The sequence below is a fragment of the Sciurus carolinensis genome, chromosome 11 (genome assembly GCF_902686445.1).
Source record: "Sciurus carolinensis chromosome 11, mSciCar1.2, whole genome shotgun sequence".
Taxonomy (NCBI): domain Eukaryota; kingdom Metazoa; phylum Chordata; class Mammalia; order Rodentia; family Sciuridae; genus Sciurus; species Sciurus carolinensis.
In genome coordinates, this window is record NC_062223.1 from 122,270,805 (window position 1) to 122,295,452 (window position 24,648).

At 44.7% G+C, this 24,648-nt stretch overlaps 1 protein-coding gene across 20 annotated transcripts in view; it reads left to right on the forward strand.

The window, feature by feature from the left end:
• Window positions 1-24,648, forward strand: part of Gramd1b (GRAM domain containing 1B) — a 237,336-nt gene that overhangs the window by 170,255 nt on the left and 42,433 nt on the right. For 12 of the 20 annotated variants that reach the window (XM_047515673.1, XM_047515686.1, XM_047515674.1 and 9 more), the window contains 2 exons: window positions 23,136-23,346; window positions 24,147-24,167. In XM_047515673.1, coding sequence (XP_047371629.1) covers window positions 23,136-23,346; window positions 24,147-24,167 — 232 coding nt within the window. Of the gene's footprint in view, window positions 1-7,276; window positions 7,361-14,014; window positions 14,038-22,083; window positions 22,109-23,135; window positions 23,347-24,146; window positions 24,168-24,648 lie in introns of those variants that run through there. The other 8 variants (XM_047515679.1, XM_047515680.1, XM_047515683.1 and 5 more) reach the window with 4 other exon arrangements.

Here is a 24,648-nt window from a genome sequence, read left to right on the forward strand (position 1 = left end):
TCTCAATGAGCATTAGTTCTTATTCTATGGGAAATTGTTAAAAGAGAAGAAAGATGTCTTGGATTTCAACAATAACTTCTAAGTATAGATCACTGGATTATACTTTCTAAAGTAAATCTGTACTATATTACTATCAAATTAGGTTAAAGTTGTATAGACCAATGATTCCTAAACTTTGCTTCATATTTCAATTCCTTATGGATTCATAAAAAATACTGATACCCAGCTCCCATCTTCAGTCAGTCTGATTTAATTGATATGATCTGAGTATTGGGTAGGTCAATCTGAGTATTGGGTCATCCCAGATGATCCCAAAGTATAGCAAAATTTGGGAACCACTTGTATATATCATTCAGTGAATTTGTAGTTGAACCTAGCTAAAAATCTAGAATTGGTGTTTGGGAACATTTAGAAAAGGAAAGGTGATGTCCAGTGACAGTTATTCAATTTGGACAGGATTATAAGAATATTGGGGAAGAATATTGGCATGCATAGTTAAGTGGGATTTAACTGATGTGTAGGAGACCTAACTCTAGCAAGTTCTATCCCCAATGGGCTAAGTCTACTTTCCTCCACCCCCTACTTTTAAAATTCTGTTTGGCTGTATTTGACCCTAGGGCCAGCATTTACACTGCATAACCCTGTACACACAATGATGTTTGACCTAAAGGGTGGGCACCTGATTTAGCATCAATGTTGGTGTTTGGTAGAGTGAACATTGTAACAGAGTCGTTTTCAACTTCAGCCTCTTCTCTCTCTGTTCTTCTAGCCATTTCTTGCTTTGGGTTTTAATTATGTAGACATCAGTGCTCCTCATGTGAGAGATGCAGTATTAATGAGAGGTCTTGGGTTACACTAGGTCAAAGGCCATGGGTGTAGTCCTTCGGACACCCCTGATTCAGCCCCATGGATTAGAGTCTGTGTTGCACTCAGGGAGGGCAGGTGGAAACCTGTGGGACATTAATTCTCTTGCATGAATCGTTCATAAAACATGGACAACATCCTGAATATTAATTCTGGAAATAGTCATTTAATAGGGTCTCCGGAGTACCAAGTAGCCAGAACACCAACTCTTAAACTTGCAAGGATTGACTTAAAATACTTTAATGACTTCCTCTCATTAAAAAAAAAATTTTTTTTGCTGGACATATGTGAACCTCTCTGGGTAAAGTTTAGCTTTCTTTCTCTTCCTCAGTGTTCACAAGAGAATGTCCTACCCAGTGTCCTCGCCCCAGTTTCTCTCTGACTGCTTGATTGAGGACTGAGAATGGGCTTGAGTCGATGCTGGGAGAAAACTATCACTTTCTCCAATTACTGTCAGAGTGATCTGGGGGATTCGGTTAGTCCCTGAGCTGCCTCAGTTTCCTCATTAGTAATGTCCAGTTGATTTGAGTACTACACGAAGGAAAATGTGAAGTGCTTGACCCACTAGTGTGCTCTAAATACTTTTAGCCATTTTACTAGTGAATCACTTGAGGGAATGGATCAGGTCTGACTTATCTAAATTTCTTTTTGCTCATCTGTATAGTTTATCAGTGGAGGTTCAGTCAACAGAAGGAAACCACACCAACGATGGAACAGGGAAAATTTAATACTAAGAATCATGAACAAGTAAAAAGCACAAAGAAAACTCTAAAGGATTCAGGAATTACATATGTAGTTGTATAGAGGGGGCAGCCACTCCCTTTAGGGTTGAGGCAGAGAACTCAGTAAAGAAGCACATCTGTCCCCCGACCCAAGGTAGAGATTCAGAGAGGATGAGCTGTTGGCTCAGTGTGCGCAGAAGGTTCTGGAGCTGCCGCAGGCTGGGGTGCGTGACTTGGGAACTGCTGGTTATTGGGGTGCCAGTGCCCTCTACTGACAAGACTTATTTGGTACCAGCTGTTGAAGGAGAAATGTTTCAGGGTACAGCTCCAGTGTCACAAGATAGGGCAAAGAAGGGTGAATTTGGAACTGAGGGGGCAATATATTCCTAACTGACCTAAGTAGGAGCAATGGAACTGACCTTGAGGGATTGTTTTGAGAAGGGAATGTAACACAACAGGTTATATCTTCTTTGACTTAAGTAAGTGTTTGTGGAAGTGGCAAGGTGTGGTGAAAAACATGGGTTTTATAAATAATTCTGTGATTTTGGGGTTAGAAAAGGCTTCTGATTCTCAGTTTCCTTACTAGTTGGATGAAATGAAAATTTTACTAAAGACTATCCTCATGCCTAGTACATGGAAGATTCTCTGTAAATGTTAGATCTCTGATTTTTTCCCTCCTTCTCAACATATCCCACACACTTCGGGAATCCCTTCCATCTCTATCCTTTACAAAAGTGCTGGTGATTTGGTTGATAGTAATAAGATAACCTGATTGGTTTTTGACTATCATTTTCCATAATTTTGCAAAATCAGGTTCAATTAAAATGTTTGGAGTACTTCCTCTCTGAAAAGTCTTCGCCATGATGCAAAGAGATTTCAAAGGTATAGCAGGACTTTGTCATCAATGTCTCCCTTTCTTGTCAACCACCAATATGAAGTACTTGGGGTGATGAAGGTTCTGAGCAATATGATCGAGTGGTGCTGGATTGGATGGGACCATTCAGTTCAGTGGGATTTGCCCTTGTACATTAGGTTCCTCCTTATCCCTGATTCCTCCAGGGTGCTCTCTCTGGGAAGTGCTTTTCACACTGCACAGGATTCTCAGAAATTTCTTTTTCTTTTGAAAATGGAAGCTACTGTCAGTTCTTCCTTTCTCCAGGAAAGGCTTAATTCCATAAAAGATACCTACTTTTACCTCAGTTTCCTAAATTCATGTATTTAAAAAAAAGGTAGTTCAGGAATACAGGCACCAAATAGCTTAGCCATTAAATCCTGAGACTGAATCTGGAGGCGTCCTTTTGTTTCATCCTGTTAGCTTTGCCATTATCCTCAACTGGCCACCTCATGGAGTGCTGTTCTTGTAAGAAGGCCTGGGGAGCGGGGAGGGGTGACTCAGTGCGGATGGCTAGACACTACACGGAAAGGCCCATGGTTTCCTAATGACAGGTCAGCAGCACCTTCTTTTCCTGATAATGTACAGGTAAGAGTGGAACTAGGGATACACACTCTGCTATTTAATAACCACATACCCCAGGAAAGTTATTGTTCCTTCTCTCTCTTAGTTCCATCATCTGAAAAATGGGGATGATGTGTATGCATCTCTTAAGTAATTGTGTTGCCAAAAGCTCAGTCCTCGTCCCCGATGCTAGATGCTCATTCAATTAATGAGGACATGGTTTAGAGAAAAATGGGGGAAAAAAAGTTTTATTGCTTTGCCAGCAAAAGAGAAACACAAGGGGCTCCTGTCCCACAGGCTGTGATTTTGTCCATCAGGAGGAACAGGGGGATTTTAAAGGACCTCTTCAAAGGCTACATTCCAGGTGTGCCCTGACAGGGGGTCCCAGGTGCCTTGATGGTGTGTTGACATTCACTTGTTAATTTGGGAGATATTCACCTCCTAGATCCCCTGGCAGGTGTCACCTTCCCGTGGAGCATAGATAATCTCATTTCTTGTCCCCAGGTTAGGGAGGGGGAGAGGGAGAAGAGGAAAAGGAAAAAAGTGTCCCTTTAAAAAATAAGCCTCAGAGCTATATTCAAAATGTGAAGTGGACCAGTGTTACAATTGGTAGAATTCAATGAAATCCATTCTTACCAGGAGCTTAGCAAATTGCCTTGCACATAAAAAGCACTCTTGGTTATGATCAGGATAATTTTGGTTTTATTACAGCTCAGTACTATAGGACCGTATGTATACACAGGACTAATCATGAAAGAAAGGCTTACATTTTATAACAGTGGACAAGAGTCTCTGGTTTGTTTGGTCTGCAATTTTCTTATTTAACGAGGCCTGATTTGAGGGGAATGATTGAAAGGAAAATGCAATGCGGACAAGCAAGCAGGAACCAGGTGAGGAGATCCACACGTAGAAAGTTTTATTTGCCAGTCAGGGTCTGACAAAGGCCATCTCTCGGGAAAAGTGAGAGAGGCAGGAAAAACTTTTCTCTGGGGTATTTTATGGGACGGTTTGGACCGCTTGCTAAAGGTCGCATGAGCTGGTATGAGCTGCTTGCCTAAGAACTTAGGATGGGCTGATAGAACAAGTAAGGGCATGTTCCGTGGGGTGGTTAGTGAGAGGTGGGAGAGGGAGGTTACCTTTTAACCCTTGTTTTCTCTCTTAAGTACCCCTCGAGGGCAGGAAAGCAACTTTCAGTAAGAATTTAAAATGGCTACATAGATGCTAAACCTTGGACCTAATAAGGAGCGAAAAACATCTTGGTGACTGAGCAGATAGCACATGTGTACTGCTTGCATTTTAAGGAACTGAGATTTTTCTTAGTTCCAGACAAAGACTTCTGAATACCTCCTTCAGCACTAGAAGATAACGTACTTTGTGTTTTTAAACAATGGTTATTGCTATTGACCAACACAGATAATAACAGCTTTACTTCACAGATAGAAAAAAGAAAAGTGGGTTCTACATTATCAACCTCATTTAATCCTCACACAAAAATGTGATGCTGTTGCTTTCGTGACTACTTTAGAGGTCAAGAAATATGAAGCTTAGTGTGATTGACTTTGCTAAGATCATAGTATCAGTCATTGACAGAACCAATATTTGAAGTCAGATTTTTGTCTGTCCATGAGCTGGCAATTTTTACCTATTGTTATTAATCTAAACCATGTAGATACTGACAATATGGGACAACATAGGAGAAAAGTGATTTTGTGTGTTTCATAGAAGTAAGAAAGAAAGACCCTGAGCTGTTAGCACCCTTAGTGCATGAGTTGAGGGAGCTAGGTTGAGGATACTGACCATTTGACCAAGTCTTCTGTTTACCATCTTAATGGAGCACAAAGCAGGGGTACTGACTAATCACCTGGGCTATACCTAGTACTTCTGTGTGTTGGGAAGTAGTAGGCTACAATCTTAACAAGGCAGTAAAACCAACAGAAAGAATGACAGAATTTTCAATTAAGTTCTTAACTGTGTAGTCTAGTTTATAAGACTGGGGATGTACTCAGCATTTTAGGGAGTGCTTTCATCTGCCTTTGTTTTATTCTTTATCTATTCAACAGTACAAAGGAGGCGATACTTATTTACTATCTGATACTTTTTTTCAGGTAAAACTGAATCTGAGGTGGGGGTTGGGAAATGACTGACTGAGGGTTACAAATGCAGAAAACAGCAAAACTTAGCTTTGGATTCAGGTGTAATCCAGGGACAGGATCATTTTATGAAGAAAAAAGCAGGTAGGAGTCTTTTGAAAGCTAGGGAGGTATTTTAGAAGAGGTGAGACTTGAGACAGACAAGGAAGAATAGACAGGACTGGGATCACCTGTGTCCTTTGACATTGCCAATATGCATTTCTTTGGAACTGAGATTCTTCTAGGTAATAGACCAAACTCATCTACCTCCAAGATCCCATGAAGCTGCTGTTCTAACAATAGGATGTTGGAAGAAACCAACTTGAAAAGACTATCATGATGAGCCTCCAGGGCTTGACACTTCCAGAATTGAAATTTTGCCAACCGATGCCTGAGAAGTTTTTCCTCTCAGCATAAGGTTGATGAGTGGGACACAGGTAACACCAGTGAATAATAGTTGTTATCCACCTTGAGCATCTTTTCTTGTGGAGCTATAGTAGATAGATAAAACACATTCTTTAGGAAGATCCAAAGAGGGAGAATGCACAAGTTCACCCTTTGCTACTTTGTGTGGTTCATGGAATGACAACATGGGTATCAGTTGAGGGGCTCCTCAGGTGATTCTTGGACATGCCCTTAGACCTGCTATATCAGGATCTATAAATTGACAAGATTCTCAAGTGATTTTCTTGTTTTCTTGTTGTTGGTTTTGGTCTAGGTTTGAACTTCCTTTCCTTCTCCCTTTAGCAGATGCCTGTTTTTCTCCAAATACTCACAAGCACACTTGGGGCTTTGGGTGGTGCTATAGTTTAGATCTGAGTGACTCCCAATGTATTAAGGGTTGGTCACCAACTTGTGATGCTATTGGGAGGTGACGGAACCTTTAGGAGGAAGGACCTAGTGGGAGGAAGTTAGGTCATTGGAGGTGTGCACTTTAGGGGATATTGGGGACCCTGCCCCTCCCTCATCCTGCTTCCTGGTTGCTGTGGGATGAATAGGTTTCCTCACACTCGACACACTTCCACCATGATGTTCTGCCTCACCACATGCCCCAAAGCAGAAGATCAAGCAACTGTGGACTGAAACCTCTAAAACTGTGAGCCAAAATATATCTTTTGTTAAGTTGATTATGTCAGGAATTTTGTCATAGCAACAGAAAACTAATATAGGTAGTTCACTCCCTTGGGGTTGGAGTCAGGGGATCTGGATTCCCAGCTCAGCCTCTCTATTGCCTTTTTCCAGGATTCAGGCATCCATTAGTTCCCTGATAATTGTGATGGGAATTCAATGACTTGGTGTGAACACAAGTGCTTTGTAAGCCATGAAAGACTTTTAAGATATTCATTAATATCCTTGTTGAATAGAATACCTGGGGCTGTGTGTCTGAGTACCAATCCTGCATTTTGGTGAATGGGTGGAGAAAAATGCAGTTTTAAGAGGCGCAGCTTAGAATTTAAAAACTCAGATAACCCTGCTTTGTCATGGAGGCAGATGCTTAACATGAGTGTCATTCTTCTCCTTGGCAAGAGTGTGACCTGCTCAGAAGGGAGCATTATAGTCTGTTGGCCCAGAAGTCCAGGAGGGTCTATCCTGAAGAGGCCCTCAGCCATTTTCTATTGCAGATTATAGTCTCCAGTGCTGCCTCCTCTTTCCCCTGTTCTCAGGGCTCTGGCAGGGAGAGCAGCTGTCATCCTTGAAGGATGCAAGCCTCTATTTTAGAGCCAGTGCCTGTGTTTTTATTTACTGTCACCTCCTTGACACAGGTTGACCTAATAGGTAACATCTGGAAAATAATTGGTGACAGCAAAGGGAGCAGAGCCTCACAGGAGCATCATCTCCTGTTTTGATTTGGAGATGCAGAGGAAATAACACCCAGCAACCCCAGCAGCTCGTCCTCCTCCAAGCGAGCATGAATAATTGAGAGCCGGCTAGGCGACTGCACCAAAGAGTTGCATTATGTAAACCGGCAGGCGGCGGCGTGTGTGTCTGTGCGTGTGCGTGTGTGTGTCTGCGCGCAAGAGGGTGCGTGTCTGAGTGTGTCTGTGCGCCTGTGCGCGTGCGTGCCTGAGCTCAGAACAGCTGTCTGTGAGGGAGTCCGAGGGAGAAAGAGAGAAAGGGAGCGAGGGCGAACCGGGAGAGGGACTTCTGTACGGCTGCACGACCACACCAAATAACAGCCAAAGAGAGAGGTGGGGGGAAAGGAAATCAAAGGGGGCCCATGCTTAAAATTCCAGAGCGGTGCGAAACAGCAGAGCCAGGGAGCTTCCCCAGCTTATGAGAGCCCTACCCCGTCCCCTCCCCCGTTAGCAACAGGGCTTTGGGATGGGCTTGGGGGTGAGTGTCCTCCGAACTCCTCAGGGCCCCTGCTCCCCGCCCCCGCCCCCCACTGTCCAATGCATGAATGAATGAGTTCCTCTCTGCACTGCACTCTGCTACCGTTCCTAATGGCTTCCAGGTTAGTGCTAACTCGTGCTCACGCTTGTGTGTGTGTATGTCAGTCTATCTTTGTTTCCTCGTGGGATTTTTGGGAAGGAGGTGGGCTATGTCCTGGGGTCAGGTTGTGCCCCCCACCCCCCAACCCCCAGCGGCTGTAGCTGTGAACCTGTCTGTCTGGTTGTGTGCTTTTATTTTCCAGCTAGCGCAGGCTGCTCTGGGCTGCCAAGAGCACAAACCTTTAGAGGCACAGTAAATCTGGAGTCCATGTTGTTTGCTTCTGTTCTCTGTTGGGGGATCCGAAAGCAGCCAGCGTGTGACATCATGCTGCAGAGATGCCACATTCTTTTCCTCCCCAGCCTTTTCTCTTCTCCTTCCTCCCCTTCTTCTCCAGAAGTAATGCTTGAACTGAGCTATGAAACACTGAGAGGTGGCCCTGGGGTGGGCTGGAGGGTGGAACTGGGTTGGGACCGATGGGGTCCCCTTGATCAGGAGACTTGATTGGGGCCCTCTGACTTGAAGAAAGGAGGGCAGGGGATTGAATTGGTGGTGCGTCAGAGGTGGCCTGGAGCTTCTGGGGGAGGCAGGCAGGCCATGTGCTCCTGTTTCCCACCCACTGACTTCCTCCATGGTGTCCAGAGGTGACAGGGTAGGAGGTAATCAGGATAGTGGTCAGGAAGATAGGGACAGATACTGCTTGTCCCCACAGTGAGGGGGCTGTGGGACACATGGGTCTGGTCAGCCAAAGGAGAGAATGAGAGGGGAAGTGGATAGCTCCTGACTTGGGAAAGTAAAGGGATTTGTTTCTTCCTTGGCTTAGCTGGCACTTGGCTCAGAGATTTGCCATGTGTTTTGAGAAAATAGACACCCAGTGGCTGGCCTTACTCCCCCACACCTCCTTGTTAGTTATTTGCTTGATTTAGGGGAAGTGCAGGGGTGGGGGAGGACTTGGAGCTGCCTGTCTCCCTGGGGCCTCAGCCAAGAGCTCAGCCAGGGCTGGGGGAAGCGATCTTTGCCTCTTCTCTGACATTTGCTAGTGAACCGTGTTCTCTGGACAAGCCCTCAGTCCTCTGCCTCCCACCTAGCCTGGCCTCTCTGTACAACTGACCTTGGATGGTGGACTCTGCCTTGGACAGCACTTCACAGGTTGCTGTTGTGTAGGACCAAGATGAAAAAAAAAAAAAAAAAAAGCTGACCTTGGGGAAAGGTCAAGGAAAGGGATAGAGGTGCCCTGGCAGGAGATGGAGGACATGAAGGCCAGACTAGAAAGCAGCATCCTGTGAACCATGGGAGCAGGTGCTGAGTGGGGACTCAGCTAGTATTGGTTAAGTTTTTAGGCACTTAAGCAACTTTGAAACCATCAACTAGGGAAAGAATGAAGAAATGGGAACTTTTGTCATATTACCTGGCAGGGGGCTTTCGCTCCTTCCTGGCCCTACAAATTTTCTCTGCAGAAAGGGGTAAGCCTGCAGCTCCTTCCCCCAGTGGGTGTTATGTGGGTAGCATTACCACGCACAGGTTCCTTTCTGGGGGACAGAGGTTAAATCAGCTTGCAGAAAAGACCTGTACAAGTTCATGTTTTGTTAGACCAGGGCGGGAAAATCTTCTGTAAGCATTGTAGGTTTCTGTCTCTGTCACATCTACTCAAACCCTCTTTGTACAGCAGAAGTGACTATGAACAGTTAGTTGGCTTTGAACAAGTGATCATGGCTGTGTTCATAATAAGCTTTATTTATGGGCTCTGAAATGTGAATCTCATGTAACTTTCACATGTAACATAATGTTACTCTTGATTACTTTCAACTGTTTCAAAATGTAAACATCATTTTGTGTCCAGGTAAGAGAAACGCTAAGATCTGTGATTTTGCATATAGCCCAGTGACATTCCTATCAATCATTCAGGATTGTAGTATGGCCTGAGTTGGGATAAGAGCTGGGGGATTTCTTCATCCCACTAGAAGTCAGGTTTGTCTGGTTGGGAGAAGTGATGAATGTGTGTGCTTCTTGTAGGGATGTATATGCATGTGTCACCTGTGTAGACAACTTTCCTTAGCCTGTAATATAAGGTGCCAGCATAGTTCCCAGAGACTCATAAGAGAATAGTGACTCATTCTAGATTCCCCTGATTTCAGAAGATGACTACAAAAATAGGTTTAGGCTAATTTCTTAAGTGCTGGGGGTGATGGCTCTGCTTTGTTCTGAGCTAGGTAGATCACGTCTCTGCAGTATTTCAGCCAGATCTGGACACCCCAGTTTAAGGGAGATTGAGATAAACTGTAGTCCATTCAGAAGAGTGCGAACCCAGTCAGTGCAGGGGGGACTCCTAACTGAGTTATGTGAGGGACCGGCAGGTTAGAGAAGCACAAAAGCTATGTGAAAAGGCCACGTTGAAGAGAAATTAGTTTTGTTTTATAACTCCACTGGGGCCAAGACAGGACCTTTGTGAGGAAGCTACAGGAAACAGCTTAAAATAAACTATCAGAGTTGTCCAGTGGTGAAATGATTTACATATCAATTAATGACTTCTCTGCCCTTTGAAGTATAAGAGTTCAATCTAAATAAGGATTGGGTGGAGATACTGTAGGAGAAAAAGTTTTAACTTCTGAGAATAGGTGTAAAACATTTTTTTTTTTTTTTAATTGTTTGTGGCACTGGGTGGGGATTGAATCCATGGGTGCTCTACCAATGAATTATGTCCCCAGGCCTTTTTATTTTATTGTGAGACAGAGTCTCACTAAATTACCCAGCCTGGCTTTGAACTCGTGATCCTCAGCCTACTCAGCCTCTGGAGTAGGTGGGATTACAGGCATGTTCCACCATTCTTGGCTTGAGAATAGGTTTAAGGAAGTAGAATCATTTTCCTTAAAGCAAGGAGGGCCATAGTTTTTGAACTGACCTTAAGTCTAGGAAACGTGCAGTGAAAGAAAATGGTAGTAAATACAATGTAACTTTTTTTTTTAATCATAACTTCCTAATGGTAGGAGGAAACAATGAGATGGGTGACAAAGGCAAGTCCTGAGATTCTGTACCCTGAATGTATCTTAAGCTAGGTTAAAGGCCTCCTGGGTGGGTTGGGGAGATAGCTCAGCTGGTAGAGTGCTTGCCTCACAAGCACAAGGCCCTGAGTTGGATCCCCAGTACTGTAAAAAAACAACAAAAAACAAAAAAACGAAAAAGCCTCCTGGGTGACTTGGGCATCGTCCTGAAGCCAAGAAGATGGATGAACCTCTTAAAGTCCCCTTTATTTCCACTTTCCATAATTTTAACACAATGGCCATTCCTTGTCATGTTTCTGTTTAATCTTTAACCTGAAATAAATGAGCGCTGGGACAGAATCCCAGGGTCAGGAAGGGATTAGCTATACAGGTAAGCCATACCAATGAGCTGAGCCTTGTGAGGAAAGGGCCACTGAGTGCTGTCACTCACGTCTCACCCACCTGCTGGTCTGGTTGCCTTGCTGGGACTTCACATGCCAATACTTTGCCAATATCTACTGCCTGCGGTATTGTATGTGGCCCTCACCAGAGAAAAAACTGGTGATGCTGGATTAACTGTGGGCCCAGGCTGCCTGCACGTGTTTGGGGTTGCTTTGACTAATTTACATCTGAGTCCCTCTGTGCCAGAGATGTTGCTGCTCTGTGAACTAGGCAGTGTGTTCTTTATTCCTTGTTTGCCTTCTTTCTCTCACCTGGAGAGGTTAGGTGGTGTCCACATTCATTCTTCTCAAACAATAAAAGCAGAAACTCAGAGAGGAGTGGGTTGCCCCCAGATGAACACAGGGAAGACTCTGAGTCAGGAAGGCCCCCTGATTCCCTAGTTCCTCAGACTGGCTTCCTGAACAGGTGGTGATGAGAGCTGTTGAATTCAACCAGCTTTAATCACGTGGCACTAGTTAGTCACACATCTGTCTCTGCCACCAGATTGTGAGTCTCTGAGAAGCAGAGACAATAGCCCTAATTTGTAGAACATTACCTGCCATGGAGCATGGTTCTTATTGAAGGATGGATGAATGGATGGTTGGATGGATGGATGGAGGATGGTGCATGGACAGATCCTGCGCACATTCCTTTCAATCGTAGCAGCAGGGACATTTTCTTGCTGAGAATGGAGGAGGGGACTCAATAGGATGACTTTGAATGAGCTAAAGTTCTAGTCAGTTGAACTCCTTCTTGCCTTGTTTCAGTGGCTTTTGGTATCTCAATGGTTTTGAAAAATTTTTAAATGGATTGGAAATCTTTTTCAAGAAAGTGGCTTCCTGGGATAGCTTAGTACCTTTCTGCTTATGAGTTTTGAGGCTTCTGAAATATTTTGGGTGGAGTTATACTTAGATTTGACTGGGATTGATAAAGTCAGGTTTAAAAGCATTAAATTCCTACTCTTCACTGAATATCATATTTAATACTATGTGTTCACAAACAACCGTGACATAGTCAGTGCCCCTTTGGGCCCTTGGGATGAATATATATTGTAAAGTTGGAGGTGCTCAGAAAATATTCATTTACTGATGTAGGATAAGCACGATTAGCTTAATTTCTAAAGATTGTTAAATCCAGGAAGAGTTGGACAGATAATGATCATTGAGAGTCACGGAGAAATAGGACTATGGCATTTAAAGTCTTTAGAAGTGTCCAAACCTATATGCAGCCACCTTGTGAATGCTCTGTCAATGAAAATCTGAAGCAGAGGCGATGGCCATTGTCAGAGTCACTTCTGAGGGAATTCCTACATCCAACAAGTGGATGGATTATGTGACCACTAGGATCCTATTTAAATTAGGCTATTACAGATCAGCTCAGCCAACCCAGCAGGACTATTCCCCAAATGATCAGGTACTTGTTCTGTTTTGAACAATCTCAGGAAAAGGAAATAGTAAGTGCCAGTAAGTTCCTGTGTTCAGTATCTTCTGCTTCATCTTTTGTAGTTGGGATTAGCTGAGGACGTGAATAGTGACAATCCATATTCTTATCCTATGTCTTTGCCATGTAGAAAGGACAGAATTTAGGAACAGGATTCAGTTGCTTCCCTGGAAATTCACCTCTGACTTCTAACCCTTTTTCACTCCACGAGCAATTAGAGGAAGCCCTTTACTTTGGGGATGCACTAAGTAGGTTCATGCTTTTTAAGATTCTCTCTCCATTAGGGTGGGTTATAACCATTCAACAGACAAGAAACCAGGTGGACAGAAAGATAAATAGGGTGATTTTTCTCAAGGGCACCAGAGAGATCAGAGGTTTAAATGCAGATACTTTGATGTCTAGACAGAATGACAAGCCAGCCAGGAGTCTGTAAATGATGTCATATTTTAGTTTTCAAGGACCCAGAAATCAGAGTAAGGACTAAGGACTAGAGATATACAGAAGACAACTTTGGGGCCAGTTTAAGAAGGTACATCTAACAGAGAAGCCGAACAATGGAATGAATGGCTTTAAAAAGAGCTCATTCCTTTATTGATGCAATACATGCAGAGGATCTGAGTAGAGGCCACTCATTTGACTAGAGGCCTGGAGGCCACTTGTGTGGTAAAGGGCTGGGAACCTCACAACAGACCAGTCCCAGCTCCCAAAGGGCGTTCATTCTAAGAAACAACAAAAAACAAGGCCATTTCAGCTGTCACAAGCACAGAGAAGGGAACCACCAGGTGATGTGGTAATGATTGCCTGGGACAGGGAGGCCACTTTGGATGGAGTGGTCCTTGAAGAAAGTCTGCTCCAAAGAGGTGACACTTGAGCTTCGATCTGAAAGCTGAAAAAGAATCAGCATTTGAAACTTTAGAGGTCCAGGCAGAGACCAACAAGAGCAAATATCCTCTGGCAGGAGATATCTTATTGTGGTGATGGAAGAAAAAAGCCTGGAGAGTGTGGAAAACAGGAGGGAGAAAGAGGTCCGAGTACTTCTGGTAGCGGATTTGACCCTTTCCCTCTAGAAGTTGAGCCAAGGAAGTTGGGTGGATCTGGTGCAGCCTCCGACATTTCATGCTGTCCTCTAACACCAGTTCTGTAGCATCCTCAGCATTTTCCGAGGTGATCATAAGTTGTTCCTCTTTGAATCATCCGTCAAGATAACAGCAGCGCTGACTTTTTCCTGACCACCAGCAGGACCCAAACAAACTTATTTTGTGTTTGTAGGAAGGGGGGAAAAGTGGGTCAGGCTGTTTTGGCATTTCAGGCATGGAGTCCTGGTTCTATTGCAGGCTCTGGTCTCCATGGAAATGAAAAATAGTATTTGTCATGCCTGTTCCTGGATTGAATTCCAAACTCTGGGCTGAACAGAAGCTGCAGGAAAGCCAGGCGACGGGGGAGTGGGCTGGATGGAGGCTGCAGTCATTGTGATGAGGGATCTCTTCTCTCTGGCTTGAGGAGGAAAAGGCCTTGGCCCCCCCACCAGCCCTCTCTCCACTCCATCACCTCTCCAGACCACGAATGCCAGTGGATGGGTAACTGAATTTTTGCTTTTCTCTTTTTGGCTAAAGAATTTCCATGAACCTTGCCCTTATGCTAATTAGTCAGTTAATAAATTCATCCACAACTGAAGTCCCTGCTAGGACTGTCCCCCATAGCAAGTAGATCCCAGTAAGAATATGTCTAGGTATTTGAGTCGTCAACTGGGTGTAAATGTTGGGGATAGGCTTTGTAGGAATTTTTAAAAAAGCTTTTTTTGTTCTTGTTTTTTAGTTTCCTTAGATACTTAGGATAGGGAAGGAATCAGTATGTGGAGCTTGTTGCTCAGAGGAAGTACTCAATTATCTGCACACTATCTACAAACATGTCAGATGCTTTGACAACAGCCCACTTCTACTGGTCAGTTCCAAATTTAAGGGAGAATCTGTCCCTGGATACCTTGTCTACTTCATTCCAAGGCTCAACTTGGAAAGCCCCCGGGGAATTTAAGCAAGTTACCCAAACAGAGGAGTGGGAACAAGTTGTTCATCTCTGCAAAATCTTACTCTTGCAGCATTTGGGGGAGGCCCATTCTCTGACAGGATCTGCAGCTAGCATCTGAACTGTGATAGGGAGGAAAGGCATTATCCAGGAAACCCTTTCCCTTCCTGCTCTTGCTACAGTGCAACCTTCTGCTAAATCCAGGCTAACATGGGGCACATCTGGACCAGGATGAGACCCAGCTTTGGCATAAGTTTGGGATGAAAACTTAAGCTATTGGGGGTGGGAGAGCACCTACCCTTGAAGCTTTCTGGCCTCGTTCTTTAGTCAGGTAATCACAACTTGGCGTACCTGGCACCATTTGGCTTTCTCCCTTAGAGGGGACTGGACCCAGTGGTGGAGTTGTTTCCACGTTTAGATTCCAAGTAATAGGCACACAAAAGTAAGTACCATCCATGGTCACACAGGGGACTGTATGTCACACCCATGTGTCCTCAGAGGGGAAACAACAATGCAGTTGTTATTCTTTTGAACCCCCACCTCATATCCTAATAAGTGTGTGTGTTGGGAGGAAGCCACTGAGATTTGCTCTTGCACTCACTTAGGAAGACTAATTTTTATAAGTGGCATTGTCCTCTCTAAGGAAAGAGTTCAAGGGTAATTGGGGACCTTGCCGAGATTTGTGATTTGGGCCATTCACTCCCTTGTTGGGTTTGCCCTTCCCACCCACTGTACTGTGATTTTCAGTGCATAAGGACATTTAATGTAAACACTGTTGAATGACAAACAAGAATGCAAAGAATACTAACCAACTTTGGAGGGGGGCCTTCATAAACTGAAACTTGGAACTGGTGTAGGTAGACACACCTACTGATGAAGGCAGCATGTAAATTCCATGCAAATGTTATGCAAATACACCTGTGGACTTCCTATCTCAGACATGTGAGCAAGGGGCATGGGAAATCCAGAGGGGAGCTGGCTAATTCGTATGGATATTTGCCATGGTATTATGAAGAACTAAGGAGGATTATTGATGGAACTTGAGAGTCGGCATAGAGATAGGATGTGTGTGGCCGGATAACAGAATAGTCATGTTTTAGGAATTGAGGATAGTATCAGAATCAGCTTTAACCAGATGCTCTGAAAGGAGGGGAGGGATGAGGTGTTTGAAATAGGTCTGTGAGTGCTAATGATAATTGTCACCAAAAGAAGGGGACGTCCCCATGGGTACTGCTATTCTCAACCACATCCTCCTGCCCACGTCCCATCAATTCCACTTCAGATTCCTCTACACTGGCAGTTTCCTATGGCAAGAGCAAAATAGTTTTACTGTTCTAGCCGGTCCACCTACCTGGTAGACACAGAATGTCTTTTCTACTTAAGAGTTGTAAACAGATCTCTGTCCCCTGAGGCAGATGTGCCATTTATTCCTTGATACCTAAAATACCTAAAAAAATTGTTCCTTGGGAGTAGTAGTTCTCACACTCTACAGTGCAACAGAATCACCTCAGATACTGAATTCAGAATGCAAATTTTGACGATAATCTAATGGAAATTTTCAATTATTGGCCGGGGGTGTATGTTATGGGATAAGGCTGGCATTCTGCACTTTAAGGAAATACCCTGTGTATTCCTGGTCCCCATCATCGGAAGTGATTCTGGGAGCATTCAGAGAATTTCCACTTATCTCTCTGAGGAAAGAGTGCAAGAATGTTTCTTCTGCATTTTGCATGGAGGAACAAACTCCTTAATAATAGCAGTTCAGAATTTATTGAGACTCGCTGTGTATTAGACACCGTGCTCGATAGTTTTCTTATGATGCTTCATTTTATACAGCAGTGCTCTGAAATAGGTGTTAATGTTTCCTTTTTCTACTGAGAAAAATGAGACTCAGGAGACAGGCTCATACAGCAAGGAAATGGCCAAGCTGGGTCTCAAATCTGGGCTCTCTGACACCATAGAATGGCAATTAATCTTGAACTTGTACTGCTTCAGCAATCCCCTAGTACACAAATGTTGCCTTGAAGTTGCATTTCCAAATTTCTAATTAGGTGCTCTTTCTACTAGTCAGGGGTGCCTGGGGTCTTACCAGTTTGCCTTTTTAATAAGAACTACTAGAACCCCTGGCACTGAGATGTTTACAGTTGTACATTGAATCACCCAGGGCTGACTTAAAAATAACAGGGAAGTGTGAATATGCAGGGTCCAGGTGTGGAGAGGAGTGGGCAGACTGTGATAGGGAATGAGCCAGGGCTGGGGTGACTGGTGGGATGCACTATGCAAGAATGTAGGAAGGAGTTGCGGTGATCTAAGCAGGTGGGAGCACAGGGCATTCAGAGATGGGTATAGATTTACAATATCTGGGGTAGAAATGATTTTCGGTAAAGACAAACAAGTTGACTTAGTGAGGAACATTGGAACACCAACTGACCATTCTGCTCTGCTTAGGGTTCTGAACAGTGCACGGCTGGCCGATCAGGGAGCTGGCTTACTGACAAGGTCCTCGCTGGGGATAAGGGTAGGGAAAGAAAGACAAGAAAAATGTTGTAGTGGCCACCTTGTCTGTGGGGGGGGTGGGGAGGCTGCAAAGAGTCACTGCAGAAAGCCTTCGTCCTTTATCTGCACTTCTCCGTTTCTCAAGAACTTCAGCGAGACCTAGCTGTAGGAAGTGGGATCAAACCACACGCGGCATGAGACAGCATGGTCAGACTTAAAGGAAGCACCATTTGGTAACCATGAGAAGAGTGTGATCGTATTTTTTTGGAGGTCTCACAAATAAGAGAGATGGGAAATCAGTGAATGTCGTCCGAGTCCCCTGCCCTAAGCTAGGGGTGGTAGTGGAGGTCTTACTGAACCTATTATTGGGGAGAGTTGGTGATTATAGGACTCTTGTTGCTTAAGCAAGCTATACATCTTATTTTGCTATTAATGTTCCATGCTATTTTATGCCCTCACCCTTTTATTCATGGTTTTTTGTTTTTTGTTTTTTTTTTTTGTTCCCTATAACATTCTTTTCTTTCCTGTTCTACCGTGCCATCTCCTGGTCCCCTTACCCTTCACTTGGCTAACTCCAAGATGGTCTCCAAACCCAGTTTCAGGGCCATATATGTATTCAAGGAAGACTTTCTTTCTTTACTCTTTTCTATGTCGGCACTTTTTTATATTGAAATGGGAGAAGTAGATGTCTAGCTCGTCCTGACTATAAACATCCCGAGTACACGGATCCTTTCTTCTTTACCACCCTGAACTTGAATAACTAGCATTATGCCAGGTGGTCAGTAAATATTTGTGGAACTGAAGAGCCACAGATGAAGCCATATTACTTTGACCAGTCACTTAACCCTCCTTATTTCTTAGGTTTCTCTCCCTCTCTTGCTCCCTTTCTTCTCTTCCCTTCTTTTTTTTTTTTTTTCCCGCTACTGGGGATTGAACCCAGAGTCTCATACATGCCAGGCAAGTGCTCTGCTACTGAGCTATATCCTTACCTTTCTCATGTTTCTTATAAGTAAAGTTAAGAGTTGGACTTACTATTCTTAAATTTTGGTATGTGGTCTTAGTCTAATGACTCATCTGAAATGTGTCTTCCTTTCCTTCCTACAACAGGCCTAAGGTCTTTTCAACTCTCAGATACCAAGATTTAAAAATATACTGCAGGAGCTGGGGATATAGCTCAGTGGTAGAGCACTTGCCTAGCATGTGTGAAGTCCTGGGTTCAATCCCTAGTTATGACCAAAAGAAGTATAAATGTAATGTAATCTTATTCATGGTGTTGTCAGGATCAGATTTATGACCCAGCATAGAGTTTGTTTGAAAGACACAATTGTGTATGAGATACATAGTATTGGTTTTATTTGCTCCAGCTTCATGCAAATCTATAGAAAAATGAAGTAACTTTTAAGAGTTTTAGGAATCCAGCAAACTAGTTGTGATTTTCCTGCCGTTGAACATACTTATAAACATTTCTTCTTGTATAGAAAATGATCTGAGTAAAGGTGGAATAAAGCGGGGGCGGATAATGGAGAAACCTATACTCTAGAGGTAGGATTTTATTCTAATAGGATGGAAACCTTATAAGGGGGGCTTTGACTAAGAGGAGGGTTGATCAAAAAATGTCAGTCACTTTTTAGAAAGTTCATTTTGAGAGGAAAGTAGAGAATGGATGGCAGACCGAAGGCAAGAAGTTGATTCTTTTCTTTGTGTTCATCTTGTAACCCATCTATCTTTCCATCTGTCCACCCAGCAAACAAACATTATTGAACACCTAGTTCTAAGAATAAACTCTCTAATCAGATAGGCCAAAGGTTTAAATCCTGTCCTGCCATTCTCCTGCCTGTGTGATTTTGAGCGAATTACTTAATCTGTCAAGAATTCAATTTATCACCTGAAGATAGGACAATATCCATTCAAACTTCATAGGTAGATTGGGAGGATTCCAGTTAATAATGCTTAATAAATGCTTGATGCTATGCAAGAAACTCATAAAGACTGAATAACTTTTAGCTATTATCAGTGTTCACAGGCTGGAGACACAGATTTGGGTACTTTCATGAGATTAGGGTTTGCTAAAGCCCTGGGTATGGGCACCTTCACAGAGATGGGATTCAGTTTAGCAGACACTGCGGAATGCATCCTGCCTATAAAGCCTTGCGCAGGCCCGTGTGGGAGGTGCCCAGGTGGGTGCCTCCAGGAGCTTACAGGTCTTCCCTTTAACACCCGGCACAATGTGCTAAATACCTTAGTGGGCTCAGTGGTGGAGGTTTAGAAATGCTTTTTGGAGAAGGTGGGATTTGAGATATGTCTTGAAGAATGAGCAGGACTCCAATAGAAAGATGTGGAGGAAAGGCCTCTTCAGGCCCAAGCAGTGAGTTGTATGAATATCTGGAGACAGAAGTATGAGGATGTGTGTTAAGAAGATTCAGGGACCTTATTAAATGGATAAAGAAACTGTGGTATATATACACAATGGAATACTACTCAAGTCATAAAGAAGAATAAAATTGTGGCATTTGCTGGTAAATGGATGGAGCTGGAGAATATCATGATAAGTGAAAAAAGCCAATCCCAAAAAACCAAAGGCTGACTGTTTTCCCTTTTAAGTGGATGATGATACATAATGGGGTGGGGGCAGGGCAGGTAAGAGAAGAATGGAGGCACTTTGGATTGTGTAGAGGGAAACAGGGCAGGAGGAGGTAGAGGAAGGAAAGTGGACTGAGATAGACATTATTACCCTATGTTCATGTATGATCACATGATTGGGTGAATCTACCTTGTGTACAACCACAGAAACGGAAAGTTGTACCCCATTTGTGTACAATAAATCAAAATACAGTCTGTAAAAATAAAAAAAATAATTTAAAAAAAGGGAAAAGAAAATTCAGGGATCACATGTAGGGGTAGCATACGGAAACTTCTTAAGAGAGTACGTAGAGAGAAAAATATCGACATACAGATGTGTGATTTATTCTTAGTAGTGAACTTTATATTTCAACCGAAGATTTTGGACTTTAATATGGGTCTCATAGGGAGTGGAGAGATATTTGACTTGTATTTAGATTTCGGGACAGAGTAATGAAGGAAGAGGTGGAGGAGGCTACTTAAGGCTGCTTAGTCTCTTTTCTGCTGCTGTAACAAAATACCACATTGGTTAGTTTATAAGCAGCATGGTTCTGGAGGCTAGGAAGTCCTAAAGGATGGTACTGGCATCTGGTAAGGGTCATCCTGTGGTGGAAGGTGGAAAAGCAAGCAAGAGGGCAAGTCAGAGAAGAGGGGTCAGGAGAGGGCGAACGGATAACAACAACCCATTCCACTTCCTACCCATTCCTTTGTTTGTAGCATTAACCCATTTGTGAGGACTGCATCCTCCTGATGTGATCAATTGTCAATGGTCCCACCTTGATACTATGGCATGAAGTTTGCAGGGGACATTCAAACCATAGCAAAGGCTATTGAAAGAGCTCAAGCAAGAGAGCCCTGAGAATCTGAGCGAGGTCGCTGGAGGAAAGGAAGGATGGGATAAAGAATTTAATGGAAATAAAATTGTGGGGACTAGGTGACTCATTTTTGTGGGGTGAGATGGAAGAGATGGGTTTGCTGAAATGGTGAAGGACAGCAGTGGTAGGAGGTTTGGAAGGAAGAGGGCCCGCTATTTTGAATCTGAGGCACTGAGGAGACATCCTACTTGGATTCTACTTGGGCCAGGCTAGAACATGGGAGGAGGGCTGTTAACAGGGAAGTCTCTGCCCAGAGGCCAGTGTGAGGTCAGGGAAAGGAGGAGATGGTCAGGAAGGTGAAGGACTCACCTCTGGGGAAGGACTGTTTCAGGCGGAGTAGCAAGAGAGGATCCAGTGGCGGAGACAGGAAGAGGAATAGAAGAGAGAGGTGCAGGTTATCCGGGAGGAGAGAGATTTTCAAGAACACAGATGGTTAGCAGCCTTAAGACCACAAGGAGGCAGTCCAAGTTGTTTATTGGCTGATGTGGAAGAGGCAGTATTTTAGGTGGGTGTGCCTATCCTTGGGTGGCATAGTTGAAGTGGGAATCCTGTGGAGATTTTGATCATTTAGCAAAAGATTTCCTGCAGTTTTGGAGAGTTGGAGTCCATTTCCTTGGCCTTAGAATTTTTTTTTAACCTATCCCTTGCTTGAATCCTTCCTCCACAATTATCCACTGGTTTGAAGGTTTAAGTCTTCTCCTTTTCATTCCAGAGTGTGGAATTAAGTAGACAGTCCCTAAGGAAAAGAAGGGAATAGTGGCTGTGTGTCCTCTAGATTGGAGGTGCTTGGTGTGTCTTCTCTCCAGTTCTATTTTGAGCAAATTAGTTGGGGTTAGATGTGGAGTTCCTGGCTGTTCTTCCAATAGTGCAATCTCACAAGACAGTTTAAATCTGGGATTCTTGACAGTGTGCTGGAATTGACCTGAGAAAAAGGAGGTTCCCCCCACAGAAGTGAGCCCCTGAGTCTGCATGGGAGCCCCTGAGACTTCCACAGAGGAAGGGCCTCTGCGGGGAGGCTTGATTGTCTTCATTCCCACAGCTGAACTTCTCCAGTTGAAGCCAATTAACAACCTTCTTTCCCTGTGGTTTATTGTACTGAGTTGAGAGAGTGAGGGGACACGGGGTGGTGGGGGGTGAGAACTTTGAGGATCCTCTTTTGTGGGTGGCATGTTGGGCTTCCCCAAAATACAGTTACCGTTGACATTATAAATGAAATTGTGAACATGTGTACTGTTTTAGGGCAAAACAAACTCCTCGGGCCCATGTTCATTAGCCACTTGTCTTTCCTTTCACCGATCTCCTCTCCCTGCTTCTTTCTGTAAGTTTTCTTCCAGAAGGTAGAGCACCATCCTGCCCCCCTCAGTTCTTCCAACCAACTCTTGCTGGTCTCAGTGCTTGAACTTGTTACACCTTCTCTGCTGATGCCCAGGTGGAAGGTGTTGCTTGAGGGAAATTGTTTTCATTGCAAATGGGCCCAGTGGGACATCTGAGCTTGCTGCTGGAACTTCATGCAAATGTCATTTTCCTCCACCCTGTCCTCCAGCCAACCCCCCTCCCCCAAGCTGCAATGTAGCTTCCTGAGAGTGCTCCCTGGATTGTTCTGGAAGCCTGCTCCTGCTGCCTGACTACTGCCTAGGTGTGTGGGACACTTGCCTTTTCATGCCCCCCCCACCTCCCACTTTCCAGTCTCACCTTTCCTTTCCCATTTCTCCTGCCTCTTTAACCTTTGCCTTTTCTTTCTCTTTCCTTTCTCCTTTCTCTCAAAGAGAACACCCACCCACTAGAACTTCATCTAATTTCCTTTCCTTTTTCTTCCCTCTATCTCTTGTATTCCATTTGAAAACACAACTTACATATCAATTAGTAACTACATTTACAGACCTTAAGCCTTGGTATCATTGGATTTGGTATTGTGGGAAGTTTCAGGCACCTGCTGGAAATGAATTTGGGGTAGGGGGATATTGGGTGTTAATCTCTACCCCTGTCAGAGGAAGCGGGAACCAGCATATATGGGGGGTTAATCTCTACCCCTGTCGGAGGAAGCAAGAATCAGCGTATTTTACAAGGGAATAGTGTGATGTGGGTGAGCTACATCAGAAGCACCAACTTTTATGTCTAGGCCCTCTGCAATCAGAGGACCTTACACTGGTCTTCATTTATAAACACAGAGATTATGGCATTTGCCATTAATACTTGGTGGAATGTTTTAGGAACCCAGTGAAGTTTATATGTGAGTTATTTGAAAAATAGGACTATTATTATTTTCATATATAAAAGTGCCAAAACAAAATAGCATGTATAAAACGAACTAACGGTATTGGATGTTCTCCAATGAGTCTTTCAGGTCCTAAGCTCTGTTTTCTCTAGGCAGTGTTTTTGCACAAGTAGAGGCTTAATGAGCTGTTGGACGGATGGACAGATTCCTAAATATCTAATTTCCTTCCTTGCCCCTTCCTAGTCCCATGTCCCTTTTCACATTGGCACCACTGCCCTCTCCTGGCCAGCAGCGGTGTCACAGTACGTCAGTCCATGGGGGGTGGCCCCTCTCCCTGGCTCCCAGAGCTGGCTCCTTTGCACCGTCCTTGGCCTGCAATCACTGACTGCCTGCCTCTCCTCCTCTTCCCCTTTCCACCCCCCATCCCTCTTTCCATCTGCCCCTGCAGCACTGCCAGTAACTCCAACCGCAGCACGCCGGCCTGCTCCCCCATCCTCCGGAAGAGGTCTCGCTCACCAACCCCACAGAACCAGGACGGAGACACCATGGTGGAGAAGGGCTCAGATCATTCCTCGGACAAGTCCCCATCCACCCCGGAGCAGGGTGTGCAGCGCAGCTGCTCCTCACAGTCCGGCAGGAGTGGTGGCAAAAATTCCAAGGTGAGCTGGGCCACGCTGACTCTCTGCCTCCTTGTTAGCTGATGGCGGGTACCAGGGAGCCAGGGAGGCAGATAACACCTTTCTCGAATGGCGGGAGGGCCCCAGTGTTTCAGAGATTGTCTTTCCATGAGGCCAGGGCAGGGTGAACAGGAAGGACCCTACTTAAAGGTCTTCCCAGCTAAGCACCTTTAGAGGGGTCATGGATTAGAAGTCAAGGCTCCACCCACCCTTATCTCTCTTTGGAAGCTGAGGAGAATCATGTCCCTTGAGATCTGGAGGAGGGGTCATCTATTTCTGGCTGTCTTCAAATTTGGTCCTCAGAACTGGGGTAGAAGGGAAGCATTATCCGAGGACGACTGTGTTGCCACAGAGAGAACCTTCAGGGAAACTCCCAGAATGCTGTTCAACCTCTCTGGCTATCACCTGCCTCATCATTGTACTAACCCACTTGGTACTCTGGCGAGAGGGCAACCACAGGGTTTTCCCATAGCTTCCAGGCATGTTCACCTGAGCACCAGGGCCCCTATCCCTAAGGATATGCACAAAAGCCCCAGTTTGGTTCCAGTTCCCCAGAGAGTTTCCTTTTGCCCTCTGTCCTCTGGGAAGCAGGAGGCATAGCTGCCCATGTGCTCCTTCAGGAAGCTTCTCTTCACCAACTTACTCCCAGGACCTGGGAAGGGGCTTGGGACCCCAGGGAGGCACGGGCGCTGGTTTCCCACCTGAATTTGTCTTTTGATTTCTTGTTCTTCCTCTTCTTCCCCACCACTTCCCAAATACCTTCTTTGCATGCATGGTCTTAGTCTCACAAGCGCCTCTCAAAAGTAAGCCATCTTTTGTCTCTGTCTTTTTTATCTCCCCTCTAGTGTTGAATTGTCTGTAGTGCTCAGCATCCCCGCCCTCTGCCCCAGCCAATTCTGCCCATGTGTCCTGCTTGGTCCCTTTCCCAGAAGGGCCGGCCCCACTCTTCCCCTGGCAGGCTGGCTTTGAAGAAACTGAGGCCCATTCCTGTTGCACCTGAGGTCGGAGAACAGACCCCGTCCCTGCTCCCCATGTCTGCCTGCTCCCCACACACTGCCTCTGGTTGGAATTTATTCCCTCCTTATATGGTGCCTTCTCGAAGCAGAGTCTGGCAGAGTGAGTTTCATTCCTGGGTGGGGGAGACCCCATTGTGTCATAGTGCAGATCCCTGTGGCCCCTTGGTGGGTGATTTTGGCTTCCTGGGTGGTAGTGATTTGGGATGGCAAGAAGGAGGTGCTGATGGCGGTCAGGAATTCAGGTCAGAGCGTTCCCTGGTGCAGCAAC